General features: G+C 36.8%; 1 protein-coding gene across 2 annotated transcripts in view; it reads left to right on the top strand.

The window, feature by feature from the left end:
* Window positions 1-233: 233 nt before the first annotated feature.
* The window catches only part of GOLGA5 (golgin A5), a 32,924-nt gene continuing 12,238 nt past the window's right edge, over window positions 234-20,919 (top strand). Inside the window, exons 1-7 of one of the 2 annotated variants that reach the window (XM_072623564.1) lie at window positions 234-828; window positions 4,245-4,809; window positions 9,960-10,187; window positions 12,268-12,487; window positions 13,036-13,159; window positions 18,995-19,198; window positions 19,907-20,077. In XM_072623564.1, the coding sequence (XP_072479665.1) occupies window positions 607-828; window positions 4,245-4,809; window positions 9,960-10,187; window positions 12,268-12,487; window positions 13,036-13,159; window positions 18,995-19,198; window positions 19,907-20,077 (1,734 nt within the window). In that variant the 5' untranslated portion in view covers window positions 234-606. Of the gene's footprint in view, window positions 829-2,221; window positions 2,654-4,244; window positions 4,810-9,959; window positions 10,188-12,267; window positions 12,488-13,035; window positions 13,160-18,994; window positions 19,199-19,906; window positions 20,078-20,919 lie in introns of those variants that run through there. The other variant, XM_072623565.1, reaches the window with a different exon arrangement.

Below are 20,919 nucleotides of genomic sequence, written 5' to 3'. Positions count from 1 at the left end.
GGTCCTTTTAGCTCTGAATCCTATTATTTGTATAATGAGTTAGTTCAATCAGTTAACAAGCATTTATTAAGTGCTTATTATGTGCCAGTCACGGTGCTAAGCACGGAGGTCACAAAGAAAAAGGAAAAAAAATGGTCCTGCTCCTCTGAGAGCTTTGTACTAAACAATCTAAAGTCTATTATGATGTGACCAGGGATGGCTTTTTAAGCATACCCAGTTTGGCTTCCTGTACCATATTGGTAGAGGTGGTTTTGTTAATTGGTTGTCTGATATTTAAAAGTGGTGGGATGAGTAACTCTCTCCCTTTCCACTGGTCTTTTTGGACTCATTCTTTTAGATTATTCCTACCTTCTTTCCCCTGCTTTTACCTATCTTTTACCCCAGACCAGAAAAGTGGATCTGGTGGTGTTCCTTTCTATTCTCTGTTGTTCTTCTCAGTTTCAGCTGCCTGATGTCGTGCTCCTCTGAGAGCTTTGTACTAAACAATCTAAAGTCTATTATGATGTAGCCAGGGCTGACTTCTTAAGCATACCCAGTTTGGCTTCCTGTTCCACATTGGTAGAGGTGGTTTTGTTGATTGATTGTCTGATATTTAAAAGTGGTGGGATGAAAAACTCTCTCCCTTTCCACCGGTCTTTTCGGACTCATTCTGTTAGATTATTCCTACCTTCTTTCCCCTGCTTTTACCTATCTTTTACCCCAGACCAGAAAAGTGGATCTGGTGGTGTTCCTTTCTATTCTCTGTTGTCCTTCTCAGTTTCAGCTGCCCGCAGTGTTCTCCACAGCCCAGGAGTACAAGCCATGATGACCTTGGAGCCAAGACTGAAGGTACTGACAGGCAGGAGAAGCCAGGGTGTTTTTTTATTCCTGAGAGGGGGGTGTCTTGGCTTTGCAGTTGGAACAGAGACTATGCTCTATGGGAACTGAATTAAACTATGAACCTAATCCTTTTTTTCTCCCCAAAGATTGAGGTGACGCAAAGCGATGAGGATTATGCCTCCCATGCTTTAGGGAGAATGAGTTTGTATATTTGTAATTATGACTTATGAAGTACATTCCTTTGTAAAAGCTTCAATGTTACAATTGTATGATACTATGAATCCTTAATATGTATGTATTTACACATAGTATCATTTTATATTGCTTTTAAAATTTCTTTTATTTTCACAAAGCCTCTTGAAGGTAGATTAGCACAGAAAGATTAACTAAAGCAAGTTGAAATGAATAAAGAAATTTATTTGTGATCACATAGCTGTTTACTTGCAAAGCCTTGACTCCCAAACATTCTTCCCACTACATGACACACTTTAGGCTTATTCAATATTTATTAAGTGCCTATTATCAGGGAACTTGGGTTCTTGTCCTAGTTCTGCTATTAAATAACTATATGATTTTGGGCAACTCACTTTCAGTTTTCTTATCTATAAAATTATGTTTGGCCTTGATATTATCCAGATTCCCTAACAACTTTAACAGGGAGGAATCAAGGGATCTGAATAAAGAGTCCTCTGTTGGGCATTTAAAGCTCTTTTTTACCTTTTCAGTTCACTTAAATATTACTTCCTTCCATACTCTCTATGGTCTAGCCATAGTGACCTTGTGTTCCTCATATGCAATGCTCTTTCCCTTTGCACTGTCTCCCATTCCTGGTATGCTCTCGCTTCACACCTATACATCATCGAATCCTTGGTTTCCTTCAAGACTAAGGTCAAGGATACTTTGGGTATCTTTTCCTGTTTATCAAGTTGTTGGTGCCGTCCCCTTCAAAGTTACTTTGTATCTGATTCATATACATTCGATATGATCTGCATTCCCGACTATTGAGGGATTGTTTCACGTTTTGTCTTTGTATCTCCAGCACTTTGCAAATTGTCTGATACATAGTAGCTTTAATTGTTGCGTTCGTCCTTTGTTGCCGAAGTAGGCTTAATAAAAGTTTGTTAAATGAAGATTGGCTTCAACTCTTCTAGAAGCAGAGCCCAGCCTTGGGTCATTGAAATTGTATATGGATGGGGAGGTTCCTTCCAGTAGCTTACAAAATCCAGTCTCCACAGGACTCTACTTCTGGCAACTAGTTACCTGCCCACCCAGCAAAGCTAACTATGAGCCAAAGTTGGAGGTCACTTGGCCAACTGGCCTTCCTTATATGGAAGAAGAAGGGCACTAGTATTCTTTCTAACAGGATAGGACCATTTGGCCCCTCCCCCAGTGGGAGTGGCTTGCAATTGTTGACACCGTCACCGTCACCAGGCGTACTTGCGAGCTGGGGGCTGAATAGTCGTGGTAGACTGCGCGAGTGACGTGTCTAGTCCCGCCCCTCCGCCGGTTGGTCCAGCCGGCGAAAGGAGGGCGTGGCCTTAAGCTAGGACCCCGCTGTTCTAGTCGCCTTCGCCGCTCGGTGTTTAGAGCCGTGGCTCCGGCAGTGCAGCGGACGCTCTGTTTTGGGGTCCTCACGCCGCCCTTCCACGTCTCCCGGAAGAGGGAACAGTGATAGTGGGGCTAAGTGGTGCCGGGGAGCTGCGCGAATTCCCCCGGCTCCCTCCTTCCTCTGAAGGAAGGAGGAAGCTGGAATAGGGGGAAAAAATAAGGAGAAAAGGAGGAGGAAGGCAGTCGTCCATCCCTTCGCTCCGGGCCCGGGGACTGACGCAGTCAGGTGAGGCGGAGGCGCGGCCTGAGGCCTCTGCCCGGGTGGGCGGTTAACGGCTGACGACGGACCCCTTCTTTCCTTAGCCAGGAGAAAAAGTGGGGCGCGTCACCCACCTCTCCCTTTCTCTCGCCAAGGCACCCCTACTTCCCTCCCCCACCCGTGGCCTTTTCGCTCCTTCCTCGCCCCTCCTCTCCATTCTTTCTCTCCCCCTTTAAAAGGTCAGGGGGCGGGGTCTTTTACCTTTTTGTGAGGTGTGGACCCCTTTGGTGAAGCCTATGAACTCCCTTCTCCGAACAGTATTCTAAAATGCGTTAAGTGAAATATATAGGGTTCCAAAAGTTACCCCTCACATTGAAGTAATTACAAGATGTAATTTTCCCATCCAAGTTCACACCCGCCCCACTTTCGATATCTATCTACAGACCCCCGGGGGGGATGCTTGTGGTCCTGAGGTTAAAAATGTCCTCTTTAGGGCCTCCTAATGTTCTGTTCTGTAATGAGTGTCCGAGATCACCAACTTAAAAATAGGCTTTTTGGCTCCCATCCACTGTTTTTCTTTTTCCATCTTTGGAAGCCCCCTGCTCGAGGAATCATCTCATTAGTTTGTAGTTTGTAAGAGGCTAGACTCTGAAAGAAGTGGAGCTAACTTGAGAACCTTTCCAGTTTTCTTTTTTAATAGGGCACGTGCCCAAAGTTCTGTTATATTTGTAGTGTTTAGTTGGGCAATCACCTTTATGGCAAATGCTTTTAGTCTGGAGCTTAATTGTTAAATTTACAGTGCAAGGCAGGAGATAAGTGGTAAGTGCATTTTGATTATTAGGAGAGAATGCGAGGCTGGTATTAAGGTAGTTTGGGTTTTACTCTTGTTGACATCATAAATTTATGATCTAGCAACTAACTTCTTCTTGTATTTTGCCTTAATTGGTTTAATTACTAAAATTTGGGTTTTTAGGAATCATCATTGTAAAACTTAAATCAGAAATAATGAACTTCCCCTGTCTCTAATTTAAGGGTAACTATGATAGTTCTGCATTTTAACATGAATAATGGCAGATATTTATTTAACTCTAAAGTTTGCAAAGTGCTTTTATAACAATTGTGTGAGGTAAGTGCTACAGGTATTGTTCCACTTTTGCAGATGAAGGAATTGAGGCTCAGAGAGGTTCCGTGTCTTGCCTCTGGTCACACAGCTGGTGTTAAAAGTGGTATTCTTATCCTCTTAATTCTAGTGCCCTTTCTGCAACATTACACTGCATTATTTGTAGTCTAATTTAGGAGACTTTATGTTTCCTTTATTTCATTCTGTCAGTATCCTTAAACTCTAAAAAGACTTAATTGCAGAGGGCAGGCTTTGTGGTTTCTTCTCTGTACTTTTTATATCATCTACCACAGTGCTTTGTATGTAGTGAACACTCAATATTTGCTGAATTGTCAGTATTTTTTTTAAATTATGAACATTTTATTATAAATTATTGCCTGAAATAACTACCATCTATTATGGCTTACTGTCTTTTTGTTATGTGTATATTTTGCTGTAATGATAATATTGGTGAAAGTCCTGTACTACATTACTGATTTAGTGTTTTCAATTCTACAGGTTTCTACATCCTCTGTCATGTCTTGGTTTGCAGATCTTGCTGGAAAAGCTGAGGACCTTCTTAACAGAGTTGACCAAGGGGCTGCAACAGCTCTTAGTAAAAAAGAAAACTTCAGTAACATCGTATACAACACAGACACTGAATATCCTGAACTACACCAAAAAGATACAGACTTGACATATCAGACTTTATCTAAAACTAATTACATTTCTTCTGTGGCAGATCATATTAGACATCAGAAGGCTACCATTTTAGCAGGGACTGCAAATGTGAAAGTGGGATCTAGAACATCAGTGGAGGGTTCCCACTTGGGTGAAAATACGTCTACTCCTAGGCCTTCTTCACACTTTGTTCGAAGAAAAAAGTCTGAGCCTGATGATGAACTGCTATTTGATTTTCTCAATAGCTCAGAGAAGGAGCCTAATGGAAGGGCTGAAACTAAAAAAGAAAGAGGCAAGGCAGCTCTTCAGAGTCATTCTCGGACATCCAGCATTAGTTCTGCGTCTGCTGGTGCACCCAGCATCAAAACTACTGAAGAAAACAACACCAGGAGTCCAGGCCATGGTAGTTAATTAGTCCTATGTGTTATCTTTAATTACAGTGTTGAAAGCAATAGTGTAAATTGGATATGAAGCCATGGCATAAAGAAGTCCCAGTGGTATTTCTGATCCACCTTCTTCTAGTCTAAGGGATGCCTGTCAGAGATAATTGGCCCAGAGGCGAACAGCAGTGTGTGCTTTTAGAGTAACAGCAATGAACACCAATATTCTTTAGTATTTTCACAGCAAAGGGCCTTGAAATGTTATATGTAAGGCAATCATTTATTCTGCCCAGAATCTTAGAGCTTACCTCAAAATTGATCTGCCACAGTATTTAGGGCATTTTATGAGGTTTAAGAATGCTGTTGTCTGGAATTTTAAAATTGTATTCTTTGAATGTATAACTTTTTTGTCAACATCCTATTTTCATTTTTGTGAACTAATGGAAGCAAAAGGAAGTATGAAAACTGATCTAAGTTAGATGGAAGGATTTGAAGGTAGTTAAACAAGAGCTTTGATTTCTCAGGCTGTAAGACTAGTCTCTCTGAGTTTGCATTGCTCCAAATGCAAAAATGAAGACTGTGAAGTGGCTAGTGAATGGAAACAGTTGTTTGTACTTTACAGTAGTGAAAAGTACAGCTTGAGTTTGTGGGGATTCCTCGTAGCAATTGATGGTGTCTATTACAGCCGTTTTAATAAAGTTAGTAGATGTTTGTTTTTTTCTCTTAAATATTACCATCTTTGTTTTCTTGGTTTGTCATTGAACAGAATCTGTGATCCATATGTGACATATTTCAGTGGTCCATAATTCTGTTGGTGTGATTACTCCTCCTACCAGTGGATTTTGACTTTCTTGATATGACAGTCTAATTGCTATGACCAAAACCCATGATGAGCATCTTCACACTTTAACTGGGCTAGTCTTTGGAGGAGGATATACAATCAGTCTCCATTCCTGAATTCAAAACTTTCCCAACTTTGGTAGGATTCACGGGAGTTTCCATGCTACTGGCATTACCTTTGAGGATCCAGAGTCACCTCCATGCTGTAATAAGGCCTTCAGTTAAGACTTGAAGTAATATTTGATCTCTGTGATAAAATAGAAAGTAATTTTTAAGAAATAGTACTTTGAAAATGACTTTATTACTCCAGTAATGTAAATTTTTAAAAAGGTTTTTATTCTTGAGCACACCAGGAGTGTGTTTCAATCATTTATGTAGAGGCATTTGCTAAATTCTGCTGTATGAGCTTTATTTTGTTCTTGGTATTTAGTTGTACATGGGAGTTGAGAGCAATGAATTCAGATTTATGCAAAGGGGAATAAAACTAGATCAAAAGATCCACCATAAGGAAAGTCATCTTCAGTGGCAAGATTGCTGTGGAAAATACTTGTGGTAAGCCGTGTGATTCAGGTACAATAGGGATTGTGTGAGAGCCAGCTTTGGTTGAGTTCGGATGTTGAGCACTTCACTTGCTACTCTGGAGAAAGTTAAAAAATGTATGACATGATCCCTTCTCTCCTTAATAGTAATCAAATGTCTGTGTTGCATGCCTAAGTTGCAATTTGAAGTGAGCAGTTTTCTCAGCATCGCATTTTAAAGGATATCAAATATCAATAAATAGTTATTGTGAACAGCCCGTTGGCATTCATCATAAACATCTTTTATAGTTTGAGAATTTATTCATGGAATTTTATTGCAATGTTTGTGTACTTATGATAACCTTTATAGTTTCTAGTTTTAACAGCATTAATGGAAACTTATTACCTTACCTTCTTAGGTCTGTGCAAATGGTAATGAAAGTTTTTATCTCACTTTTATCATCATTCTTTTTCTAGATAATGCCTTATTATAAACATTTCTATAAGGTATCACCATTGTTTTTTCCTACCAAATTTTTTGTTGGATATTGCTCTAAAAGCAGATTTCAGTTGAGACTTTGATTATTTTTAGTTGAGTAAGAGATTGGTTATAACAAGTTTTTGTATAAAATAGTATGCTTCAGTCTGCATTCAGACTTCATAATTCTCTGGATATAGATAGCATTTTTCATCATGAATCTTTTGGAATGGCCTTGGGTCATTGTATTGCTGAGAAGAGCTAAATCTCTCAGTTGATCATTGCACAGTATAGATGTTATTATGTGCAATGTTCTCTTGGTTTGGGTCTTAAATATATTTTAAAAGGCTGTAAGGGAAGACAAGCATTTATATAGTGATTACTATGTGTTGGGCGCTGTGCTAAGCACTTTTACAAATACTATCTGATCTTTACAACATCCCTGGAAGGTTAGGTGCCACTATGATGCCTATTTTACAGTTAAGGAAACTGAGGTAAACAGATTAAGTGACTTGCCCAGGTTCACACAGTAAGTACCTAAGGCCCAGTCTATGCCTTTGGGTAAGTTTTTACGTGACTATTAGGAGTTGAAAGGGTTTCTGCTTTGGGGTTTTAAATCTGTCTACGTGGAAATGGCTAGTCTTAGAGAACCCCTGAATTAGATTCCTGATTCAGATACATACCAGCCAAGTGAAGTGGCCCTGGCCAGCCCATTTAATGTGGAAGTGCCTCAGACAATTCAGAAGTACAAATTTTAGAGCAGTTACTGTTATGCTTTAGTAGAGGTGGGGTTTCCTCATAGGGAGCCCCAGTGAAATAACAGATCAGGTTATAAAAAATGTGGATGAGTATTCTACTGTGATTTTCTGCCAAATATCTCCATCAGGACTACAAAACGTTTTTGGAGTGTGTGGGTGATAAGCCAAAATAATATCCTTATTTGAATTGTTGCATAAAGTAGATATGGAGATAAATTGAAAATGGTGTGTTTCTATGGGAGATAGTATTATGTGATGCCTGGTTCAAATGTTAAGCCTTTGGCATCTATCTACATTATGATCGAAAGTTTCTTCAGCTCCCATAATCTTTTAAAGCTTTACACTTAAGTATTTTATTTTTTCCCATTTAATAGTATTTTATTTTTTCTAATTACATGTAAAGATAGACTTCAACATTCATTTTTATAATATTTTGAGCTCACATTTTTCTCCTTCCCTCCCCTGTCCCTTCCCCAAGACAAGCAATATGATATAGGTTGTCCATATACAATCATGCTAAATATATTTCTACATTAGTCATGTTGTAAAAGAAGAATCAGAACAGAAGGGAAAAACCATGAGAAAGAAAGAAAAAAGGTGAAAGTGGTATACTTCAGCCTGTATTCAGACTTCATAATTCTCTGGATGTAGACAGCATTTTTCATCATGAATCTTTCAGAATGGCCGTGGATCATTGTATTGCTGAGAAGAGCTAAGTCATATGAGTTGATCATTGCGCAGTATTGATGTTATTGTGTGCAGCGTTCTCTTGGTTCTGCTCTTAAATATATTTTAAAAGCCTGTAGGAGAAGACAAGCATTTATGTAGTGATTACTATGTGCTGGGCACTGTGCTAAGCACTTTTATCTGATCTTTACAACATCCCTGGGAGGTAGGTGCTGCTATAATGCCTATTTTACAGTTAAGGAAACTGAGGTAAACAGATTAAGTGATTCGCCAAGTTTCACACAGTAATTGGTTTGAACTCAGTACTTTTTGACTACAGGCCCAGATGTCTGTTCTCTGGACTACTAGCTGTCTATTTAGTATTCCTTCTATGACACTCATTTGTCATATTTAATAACCGACATTTTGAAAAACTCAATTTCAATTGCTGTGTGCTTTTATCTGAAGAGAACTGATTTAGACTGCTGTCTTAAATTTAGTGTTTTGATCAGTTTAAAGCCCCCCAAAACTTGGTTTCTTTTTCATATGACAAATAAGAAATTCTGTATTTACATTAAATTTAAATGCATTGTAGTATAATAGAAAGGAAACTATCAACAGAAGAGCTAACTTCTGGACCTGGATCTGCCTCAATTTTCTCATCAGTAAAAATGGGATTAGGCTAGATAATGACCCATCCAACTAATAGCTGTAATAATAAGTAGCCGACATATAGCAATTTAATATGTAACAGCACTTTTTGCAATGCACTTTTCATATATTCTTATTTAATCTTTAACCCTGTGTTGTAGCTGCTTTTATCATCTTCATTTTGTAGTTGAGGAAACAGAAGCTGAAAGGTTAGGGGACTTGTCCAGGGTTGCACAGTTAGAAAGTGTTTGAGGTAGGATTCAAATTTGGGTCTTCTTGTCTCTTTAAGTTCAATGTTCTGTCCACTGCACTCCATTCCATGTTTAACATTGTCTTGAAACAAATGAAAACTAAGTTATCTGGATCAGTGTTTATTTCGTTCATTCTTTCATTCATTCAAGTTTCAAGGACTTAGTTTTGTTTCTGAATCAGTTTCGCTGACCCTATTTCAAATTTGAACTTTCTTTTAGGATTAGATTTTTGTTTTAAGCTGGTGGTGTGGGGAGAGGAGGAAATTCCTTTTCTTGGATTTCATGGCCATTTTTTTTGGTCTTAATAATTTCAACTTCTTGGCCCATTTCCACAATAAAATGCCTCAGATGTTATGGTACTTCATAGATTACACATAGATTTCTTTCTGTATATAGTATCTATATGATCCTCACCGTCCTGTGATGCAGTTTTCCTCATTCAGTAGATTGTAATACCATACATGTTAGAATTGAAAAGGACCTTAGCACACCTCTGATCCATTCTATCCATTTTGTAGTTGAGGGAATTGGGCCCTGGAGTCATTAAGAGATTTCTCCAAGAAAACAGCTAGCAGAGAAGAAGCAAAACTGAGGTTCAAACCAAGTCAGAAAAGAAGCACCAAGTGAGTGATTTTCCAAAGGTTACAGTTGGCAGTTGCAGTTGGCAGAGCCCAAAATCAAAACTGATCTGACTTCAAGGCTCTAGTGATCTTTTCACTATATTCTAACCTTCTTGCTTAAGCATACACCCTTTGATAACTGTTCCTGCTTCTTTGATTTCCAAATTCATAATCTTTTTTCTGTTCCGTGTCACTATGTGTGCTCTTGTCCTTAAAACATTTAAGGCTTCCTAAGCCCTGTTTGTGGAAATAAAAGTATCCTTCAAAGTGAAATTTGATGAGTTCCAAGTTTGCTTTTCATAGTATGTAAGTATGAAAAATATCTCATGAGAACATGTAGTTTTTAATGCATATGACAAAGTTATAAGTACTTTTCCCCTGCTTTTCACAGAAACCTCTGACAGTTCAGATTCTGGAATAGGACCTCAGGTGGATGCTGCAAAGGAAAACACACCCCTGAGTGTCAGATCTAGCGACCGAAGTCTTTCTGCTAATGATGATGGCAGGTCCCAGGAATTGTCGAATCTTCGATTGGAGAATCAGCTACTAAGGAATGAAGTTCAATCTTTAAATCAGGAAATGGCTTCATTAATTCAAAGATCCAAGGAAACGCAAGAAGGTAGAAAATTTCTTAGTTAATAAGTTTTACAACCTGAGTCAGAAAATTGTTTTGGTTTCCATCTATATTACATACATGAAAATGATTTTACATCTAAGCTTTAAACATAAGTTTTGAAATGGAGCATGTTTCCTTGTGAGAGTGGATGAGACTGGTAAGAAATAAAAGAAAATAATTTCTCCTTTTAACTACTGCATTCTGGTGTCTTTGGCAACATCCAAATGTGGAATCATTGAATTTCTAAAGCTAGTTCATTTAAAAATCTTAGAGAAAGTGTACTAAACTGCAAAAATGTGATTAAATAGAAAACATTAGAAGTATATCTCAAAATTTTAATATTATTGCTTACCAATGTGAGTTACCTTCTTGTCCCAGGCTACAATCCCTCTCTGTTACTTTTTGTTGTGTAATTTCTTGCATGTCTTTCCATATTCTCCATAGAGAATCTGTTCAATTTATTAGAGACCTTTATTAGAGATCTTTTAAGATTTCTAAGGTGCCAGTGCATATTCAGGCTGCTGATCTTTCATCCCCTGTTCCCAATACCTGCCACCCTGTGTGACTGAAGAGTGAGCCGTGCACTCTTGTGAGAAAATAAATAGGCATCAGAGGAAAAACTAAAGTGACCACAAGGTGAGGCCCTGAAAGTCATAGGAATGATCATAAATGTGATTGAGGAGAAAGAAAAAAGAAGAGACAATCCATGTCCATCATGAAGCAGATAAAGGGATAGATAGAAAGTATCATTGCAGATGACATGGGTAAAATAGTTCAGGGGAATGCAAACATAATAGGAAATCAAGAAGAGTGAGGCAAGAAGATATGTTAAAGTAATAACAGTATATTTTTAAAATTTACCAGCCAAGATTATTCATACATAGAAGTAGTTGTGCTTCTTTCCTTTGAATCCTGTAAAAATTGGATTTTTATCAATATTTTCTCTTTTTACACTGCCTAGATTTCCCTCTTTATTCCTTCACCTCTAAGCCCAGAAAACCATCCTTTATAACAATGAATTAAAAAAAAAAACAGGAAGAGGAGAAAAATTCGGCAAAATCTATCAGTATGTTAGAAAAAGCTGATATTTTATACAATGTTCTACACCCCTGAGCTCTTCACCTCTGCAAAGGAGTATATCTTTTCTTTGGGCCAGGCTTAGATAGAACACTAACTTAGCACATTCATTTTTTGTTTGTGTTTTCCATTTATATTGTAGTCATTATAAAGTGAATTAAGCAGAGCCAGGAAAGCCATATTCATGATGACTCCTATGAATCTTATACATCATTACATTAAGGAAGAATTTGGGTGCCAAGGTGCAGTAACTGTTGTTGTTAGAAGGTTAATGGGAAGGACTTTCCAGTGTGGTTTTATCTAAGGACTGAGCTCTACGCTTCCCTGGGTAATCGAGCATCATCATTTCTTGAAAACATGTTCTGAAGGAGACCCGTCCTGTGCTGTGTTTTGTTTTTATTTTTTTTGAAGTGGGTTACATATTTTTATCTATCTGAGAGTGTGTCTAGAATTCTTTTCCTTTGGCTCCAATAAAGAATGAAAAATCCATTTTGTCAGTTTTCTGCTTAGCTCTGTACCATGAACTAGCTTTGACTTCTAGGTGCTTGGTGACAAAATTCTGGAAAGGAAGTAGGTATTTAAGACAGGGTGCCTAGTTCCATGTCCTTTCCCTGTCAATTGTTTTGTATATGGATATGAATGGTAGAGCTAAGGAAATGGGTCTGATGAGATAAAAGGATTAGGGCAAATAATTTTAGAATACTTTTTAAATAAACTGATTTTGGTAATGAGTATATGTTAAGTGAACAGTAGAGGAACTCATTTCTTTTCTCTACACGTAGTTTAAGGGCTGAATTAGAAAAGAATGCTAGACTTAGCATGACAAGATCTGGGCTAGAATCCAGGATAACCTCTGAGCCTCAGTTTCCCCAATTATAAAATGGGGATAAAATCTTACTACTTGTCTCACAGTCCTCAAATTGCTGGAAGTAATAAGTTATTCAAATGATAATATGTATGCACTATAGGAAGGTGATTTATCATGGTTAAATATTTTCTTTCATAGAATTAAACAAGGCACGAGCAAGAGTGGAGAAATGGAATGTAGACCATTCTAAGAATGATAAGGTAGTTCGAGAACTTCGAGCTCAAGTTGATGATCTGACTGAAGCAATAGGTGCAAAGGATTCCCAGCTGGCTGTGCTGAAAGTGAGATTACAGGAAGCTGATCACCTGCTGAATACTCGAACTGAAGCTTTAGAAGCTCTACAGAGTGAAAAATCACGGTAGCTTCCCAATTGCTGGAGATGTGAGATCATTCAAAGGATAATGTAAAAATGCTCCAGAAAAATTCCATTTTAGTTAAATATAACTTATGAATGTCCCGAAGAGGGAAATTTTGTTTTATTTTGAATGTTGGAAATGTGTATTTGCTACAGTAAGCAGGTTTTGAACCTGAAAATATTTGATTTAAAAAAAAAAAAGCACCAAAAAATCCTTAGCTAAGAAATAAAAACAAATCAAGTATCCTAGATACAGCAAATCATCCAGTATAAGAATACTGCTGTAACATAATTACAAACTTGATAAGTGCTAATATTCTGATGCGTTAAAATGCCAGTATTGGCTACCAACAAATGGAAAATATTTCACCATAAAATCTAGTCAGACTGTCTTTTTGTCATGGGTTGAAGTGTAAGGAGACACTTTTAAAATTGGTCTACTTAATTACTTAATTCAGTATTTTGATAGCCACTCATGTAAAGTAACGTACTTTGCACACAGATGCTTAATAAATGTTTGCTGAATGAATAAATGGATACTTTTCTTTTAGACTACTGCAGGATCACAGTGAAGGGAACAGTATGCAAAATAAAGCTTTCCAAACTCTGCAAGAAAGACTGCATGATGCTGAGTCTGCCTTGAAGCGGGAGCAGGATAGTTACAAGCAGATGCAGGTTAGAATGGCAAGCACAATAAGCGGAATTATTTTTCCACTGTCATATCGTTTTGTCTGTATGTGTATCTTTTCTAGCAGCTACATAGAGTGCAGCATTTGAAGAAGTACTTTGTTTCCTTAGGCAAATAAACTGAACTTTCACATTTATAGTATGACAAATGGGTCATTTTTACTTCAGTCTTGTTAAAGTTATAAAGTAAGTGGCATATACGTATATAATGTATATATAATATGTAGCAATAGTGAGGGTTCACAGTTTTATAAGCATTTGCTGCTAATTCTCTTAATTTTTAAATTTTTATTGGTAGTAACTTTAGAATTACAAAAATTACCTTGATTCTGAAGTTATCAGAATTTGTTTGGAGACAGTTTGTGTGATTTTTTTCCAGATTCGATAAATGTGTATTTCTTGGACTATTATTTTTCAATTTAATTTTTTTCAATTAATGAAAACCTTCCTCCTTCAACCTACCTCTTCCCTCTTGAAAAAGAATGAAAGAAAAAAAGCAAAACTTTTGTAATAAATATGTTATAGTCAAGCAAAGTAAATCACCTCATTGGCCATATCCAGAAAAATATGTGTTAATCTGCACTCTGAGTCTGTCTCCTCTCAGTAGGTGCATAGGGAGTCCTTGGGAATTGTGGTTCGTCATTCTCTTGATCCAGGTTCTTAAGTTTTTCAAAGTCGTTTGTTTTTACAGTGTTGTTATTATTGCATAAATTATTACCCAGATGCTGCTCACTTTATTCTGCATCATTTCCTACAAATCTTTCCAGGTTTCTCTGAAACTGTCCTTTTCTTCATTTTTTATAGCGTAATATTATATAGCATATTCGTGTCTTCTCATTTGTTCAGCTGTCCTCCAACTAGCTGATAAGCATCTTCTTAGTTTATAGTTCTTTGTTACCACAACAAGAGCCACTATAAATATTTTTCTGTGTATGAGTTCTTTTCCTCTTTTTTATCTTTTGGGAAGTGGTGGTAGTAGTACTGCTGGATTAAAGGGCATGCACAGCTTTGGGGCATAGTCCATAATGCCTGGACTAGTTCACATTTCACAGCTCCGCCAACAGTGTCCATTTTCCCACAGTGCCTCCAGTATTTGACATCTTCCATGTTTCCCCCCATTTTTGTCCATTGGTGTCAAACTTAAATAGAAATAGATCTCTGCAACTACATATTGACTTAGAAAACCACAAATTAACATTATTTATGTTGTGTTTTTATTTTGTTAAATATTTCCCGGTTACATCTTAATCTGGATCTACCATTTAGAGAGTTTTGCCTCCAGGCTGCTAGTTTTGTTTTGACAAGTCTGGTTTTTACCAGTTTGGTGGTTTTAAGGTAGAACTCAAAGTTGCTTTATTTGGGGAATTTTTTCATAGGAGTATTGCTAGTTTAGATTTCTTACTCTGAAAACTGCCTCTACATGTTCTTTTAACATTTATCAATTGGGAAATGACTTATTGATTTGACAGTTCATTGTATATCTTAGAAATGAGACCTTTATGAAACTTGTTTTAAAGAGTTTTTCCCATTTACCTACTTCTTCTCTAATGTTAACTACATTGGTTTTGTTTGTGCAAAAAACTTAAGCATTTTATGCCATCAAAGTTGTCCATTTTAATTTCTGTGATCCTTTCTACTCCCTAATTTAGTCATGAACTCTTCCCCATTCATAAATCTGAAAGGTAATTTATTCCTTGCTCCTCTAATTTCTTTATAAATTAATATAATTAACATTTATAAAATATACCTTTTCCCCTTTAATCAAATGTTTAGCTTTGGGGTCAGGTTTAGAATTTCTGAATTCGCTTCTTCCTTTCCATGAATTTCATACTAACGTTTTGGTTTCACATGCTTTGACAAAGCAATTTTTCTCAAATTTTACATACCAAAATATCCTATTTGTTCTGGTGTATGTAGTGAAGTGACTTTGCATTCATAACAGCTGACTTTTAAAAAAAAGAAGGTGATTGGGCTCCCAAATGTGTCAGCATCTTGCTTGGCAGTTTTAAAGTGTGTGTTTTTAAAAAAAAAAAATCTAGTAAATTTTTATTATTTATTTTTTAAATTAATATTTTATTTTTCCCTAATTACATGTGAAAACAATTTTCAACATTCATTTTTAAAGTTGACCTCTAAATTCTCCCCTTTCATCCTCACCCCTCTCATTGAGAAGGCAAGCAGTTTTTTATAGGTTATACATGTGTGACCTTGTGAAACTTATTTCCATATTAGTCATGTTGTAAAAGAAAACATAGAACAAAATAAAAACCAAAGAAATAAAGTTTAAAAAATATCCTTCGATCTGTAGTCAGACTCCATCACTTCTTTTTCTGGGGATGGATAGCATTTTTCATTGTAAGTCCTTCGGAGTTGTCGTGGATCATGGTACTGCTGAGAATAGCTAAGTATTCACAGTTCATAATCTTAAGATATTGTTGTTACTGTGTACAACGTTCTCCTGGTTCTACTCATTTCAATTTGCCTCAGTTCATGTAAGTCTCTCTAGGTTTTTCTGGGACCATCTAGCTCATCATTTCTTATGTCACAGTAGTATTCCATCACAATTATATACCACAAATTCTTCAGCCATTAATTGATGGAAATCCCTTCAATTTCCAGTTATTTGCCACCTGAAAAAAGCTGCTATAAATATTTGTGCATCATTCCAAATTGCTCTACATAATGGTTGAATCAGTTCACAACTCTACCAACAATGCATTAGTGTCTCAATTTTCCCACATCTCCTCCAACATTTATCATTCTCTTTTTCTATCCTATTAGCCAATTTAATAGGTGTGAGATGTAGTACCTCATTGCTTTAATTTGCATTTCTCCAGATGTTTTTTGTTATGGCTATATAGATAGCTTTAATTACTTCATCCAAAAACTGACTTCATATTTTCTGATCATTTGTCAGTTAGGGGATGACTCTTATTTTTATAAATTTGATTCATTTCTCTATGTATTTGAGAGATGAGGCCTTTTTATCAGAGAAACTTGCTTCAAAAATTTTTTCACAGTTAATTGCTAATTATATTTCCCTCCATCCTATATCCCCCCTGTTTATTCTGTTCTTTTTTTGCTTTCACCCTGTTGCTCGTCAGAAGTGTTTTGTTGCTGACTATTGCCTTCTCCAATCCACCTTACCTTCTGTGGACACTGCCTCCTTTTCTTGTCCCCTTCCCCTCCTACTTTCCTGCAGGGTGGGACATCTTAAACATTTCCTACTCAATCCACAGTTTAAAAAGCATTGCTTCTTAACATAACATAAATTTCTATACACAAATGAGTGTGTATGATTCCCTCTTTGAGCCATTTCCTGTCAGTCAAGTTCAAACATTCTCTGCCACCTCCTCCATCTTCCCATTCACTGCAGTAGCTCTTTCTTACCTGTGTTATGTGAAATAATTTATACCATACTACCTCTCACTTTTCCTTTCTCCCATGGTATACCTTTTTCTTGCCCCTTAATTTTATTTTTAAAGATATCCCACTGTATTTGACTCACACCTATGTCCTCTGTCTATGTATACTCCTTCTAACTGTCCTAATAATGAGAAAGTCCTTATGAGCTACAAGTATCATCTTCCCATGTAGGAATATAAACAGTTTAACCTTTATTAAGTCCCTTATGATTTCCCTTTCCTGTTTACCTTTTTATGCTTCTCTTGAGTCTTGCATTTGGAAGTCAGATTTTCTATTCAGCTGTGGTCTTTTCATCAGGAATGCTTGAAAGTTCTCTATTTCATTGAACATCCACTTTTTTCCCCAAAGGATTTTACTCCTTTTTGCTGGGTAGGTGATTCTTGGTTGTAATCCTAGCTCTTTTGCCCTCCATATTCCAGGCCCTCCTGTCCTTTAGTGTAGAAGCTGCTAAATCTTGTGTTATCCTGATTATGGCTCCATGGTACTTGAATTGTTTCTTTTTGGCTGCTTGCAGTATTTTCTCCTTGACCTCTGGGAGCTCTGGAATTTGACTGTCTTATTCCTGGGAGTTTTCATTTTCGGATCTTTTTCAGGAGGTGGATTCTTTCCATTTCATTTTTACCCTCTGGTTCTAGAATATCAGGGTGGTTTCTCTTGATTTCTTGAAAGGTGATATCTAGGCTCTTTTTTTGATTCTGAATTTCAGGAAGTACAATAATTTTTAAATTATCTTTCTTGGATCTATTTTCCAGGTCAGTTATTTCTCTAAAAAGATATTTCACATTGTCTTCTATGTTTTCATTCTTTTGGTTTTATTTTCTTGATGTCTCATAATCATTAGCTTCCACTTACTCAATTCTAATTTTTAAGGAATTATTATTTTCTTCAGTGAGGTGTTGTGCCTCTTTTCCTATTTGACCAATTCTGCTTTTTAAGGAGTTTTTCTCATCAGTGAATTTTTCTATATCTTTTTCCAATGGAGTTCTCCTCCTTGGATTTTTGTGCCTCTTTTACCATTTGGCCTGTTTTGTTTTTTAAGGTGTTCTTTTCTTTAGTATTATTTTTGTGCCTGATTTACCAAGCTGTTGACTCCTTTTTCATGGTTTTCTTTCATCACTTTCATTTCTCTTCCCAATTTTTCTTCTACTTTTCTTACTTAAGATTTTTAAAATGCTTTTTGAGATCTTCTGTGACCTGAGACCAATTCTTATTTTTCTTGGAGGCTTTAGATACAGGAGTTTTGACTTTGCTGCCTTCTGAGTGTGTTTTGATCTTTCTTGTCACCATAGTAACTTTCTGTGGTCAGAATTTTTTCTGTTTGTTCATTTTTCCTAACCTGTTTCTTGCCTTTTAACTCTTTCCTAAAGTGGGGCTCTCATTCCAGGGTGTAGGGCATACTGTGTCAAGCTTCAGGGGTTTTATGCAGCTGTTTTACATAGATATTTCTAGAGACTTGTAAGTTTTCAGTTTTTCCAAGGTGGTGTGATAGAAGGAGAGGTATGTTTACTACTTTCCTGGCCAGTACTTTACTCTGTGAGCGACCACAAGCACTCTTTTCTCCCCTGGAACTGTGATGAGAGTCCCCTGTTCCACCATGGCTGCAAGCTCTGATTTGCTTGTACTCCTCCTCACCCTGGGACTGCCACCCAGGACTGTGACCTGGATCTGAATATGCAAGTCAATAGAGTTCTGCTCCACTGCCAGTAAAGAGACCCTTGTAATCTCCTTCTGACCAGCCGGTTCAAACCCTTATTGTCTGTGGGCTGAGAGCTTTGGAAGCAGCTACTGCAGCTGGTGATTCATTTGTTCTCAAGGCCTGCTCCTGGTTTGCTGGGGCTTGGTCTGTGCTGGCATGGTCGGTAGTGAACTGCTCCACTCTCACTCCGATATGATGGGCCATTCCTGTCAAATTTTTAAGTTGTCTTGGTCTGAAAATTGTTTACCCTGTCTGTTTGTAGGTTCTGCACTCCAAGACTTGTTTTAGAGCAGTATTTAAAGGGCTTTGGAGGGATTGGGGGGATAGCTCAGGCAAGTTCCCTGCCTTCTCTCTGCCATCTTCAGGTGCTGTGATTTTTTTTTAAAGCATTCCTTATATTTCAAGACTATTTCAAAGTATCTTACTAAATAGGATTAAATTTTTAAATTCATCCATCATATAAGAAAAAGACTTTTTCATTTATAAGTATTACATTATTCTTATATTAAGTATTCTGGAATACCATCAGCTGTAAATTCTCTAATCCATAAATGGCCTATTAAGGAGCAACTGTTTACCTGTTTTTATGTTTTGTCTGTTGTAACTAAGTACTGAACTAGTAAATATGTGTAGGTTCTGAAATGTGACTGCAAAATCAAAGCAAAACGACCAAGTAATGATTGTGTGAACGTTTCTTTCAGAGTGAGTTTGCTGCTCGCCTCAGTAAAGTAGAAATGGAACATCAGAATTTGGCAGAAGCAGTAACCATAGCAGAAAGAAAACACATGGATGAAAAGAGGAGAGCTGATGAACTGCAGCAACAGGTCAAGGTGTCTAAGACCAATGTCGAATCCCTTAAACAAGAACTGAGTGACTACAAACAGAAAGCTTCTCGCATACTTCAAGTGAGCATAAGATTTATACTTTTTGCTGTCAAAGTGTTCCATAAAATTAACTCTGAAACAGTTTGTGTAACGTTACTTTCTGAGGCAGTGGTGAATTTTGCTGTAAAGTTTAGTAGAAGTGCTGGAATTGGAATCTAGAAGCCTTTGGTTCAGATCCTGCCTTGACACCAATCACTGGGTGGTCCCTTAGTAAGTCACTTATCTTCTTTGAGCCTCAGTTTCCTCTACTGTAAAATCGGATTGATTTACTTCAAAGGTTTTTTTATGAGAACATATACATAGGTCAAACATTTTGCTGTCCTTAATGAGCTATGTAAATATTAGTTTGTTTTTACTACATCATATTAAAAATAATGTGCAACTTATACATAGTGTATATTTGTGTTGTCTTCTAGCATTTTGCTGTATAGTATGACTTATTGTGAAAATTAATAAAAATCATCTTAGGAGTTTATTACTAGAAGTACCAGAACAATTAGAATCCTCCATTTTTCCTTAGTTATTTCCTTGCCAAAAACTCTCAAGGATTGTGTCATGTCAAGTTTCCACTATTTTTATTTGTGTAAATTAGGAATATATAAACTTTCCATGATAAAAACTTTGGCTATGATTCAAATACAAGATAAAAATCTTTCATTTGTATCAATTTGATTTTGTTAATAATAAATCTCTTTTGCACGTTTAATCATCTCTTTTTTCCTGTTTTAGTCAAAGGAAAAGTTAATTAGCAGCTTAAAAGAAGGCTCTGGTTTTGAAGGTCTAGATAGCCATACTGCGAGTACTATGGAATTAGAAGACCTTCGGCATGAGAAAGAGATGCAAAGAGAGGAAATGCAGAAATTGATGGGCCAGCTACAGCAGCTTAGAACTGAGTTACAGGTAAACCTTAAAACCTTCTGCTCCTATGATTAAACTAGTAAAAATTTGTAAGATCAGTGTTGAATGGTGACATACAGGCTGGGGAATAAGAACATTCATGAACTAGTCTGAAGTTCAGAGTGACATACGAGTTTCTGTGCAGAAATTAATCCAGTATAGCAAGTTTTGTGTTCATTGATTAGAGTAATAAAACAACCACCAAACTTTGTGTTTTAAAAAAAACATGTATTTTTAGTTAGCGCTGTTTGGAGAGGGAAGGGAGGAAGTTTCTATAAAACTGGAAGATCTTTATACCATTTGAGTAGTCTTCCAAATGGTTTTAGGGTATGAGAATGATTGTTTTTCATTTGCACAGAACTGTTCCTCTTGCTAAACTCTGATTTTCACTAAGTGCCTTTAGATGTTGACAGTAGCACTTTTGACATGTCAATCAGAAGCTCAAAAAAAAATTTTTTTTTTTCAGAAATTACATTTGGAATTACCATTCTAGAAACTCTGAAATTTGTGACTTTCTAAAAGTGAACAGTCGCATCTAGTCATTAATACAGTGGTATCTTTGGTGACTTGTGATGCCAAACAAGTAGGATGACAGTGACTAATATTAGCTATCCTTTATGTGCTACATGTTTTTTGTTAATAGTCAGGACTATAGGTTACTCTGGGTACAATATTGTACATCTCTTATTCATCCAGAGTATGCATTTTCAGTAGGCTTTTGAAAATGCTGCAGCTTATTTTAAAAAGTCTTTATACACGTAGTCAGCTAGGGAAGTAAGTAGTCTTTTTCCAGCAGTTGTTTTGATTGAACGTTTGGTGCTTGCAAGCTACTGTGCAGAAAAATG

This window comes from Notamacropus eugenii, chromosome 7, assembly GCF_028372415.1.
Source record: "Notamacropus eugenii isolate mMacEug1 chromosome 7, mMacEug1.pri_v2, whole genome shotgun sequence".
NCBI lineage: Eukaryota > Metazoa > Chordata > Mammalia > Diprotodontia > Macropodidae > Notamacropus > Notamacropus eugenii.
The sequence above is the reverse complement of the archived record's forward strand: the minus strand, read 5'-3'. Positions and strand labels throughout refer to the sequence as shown.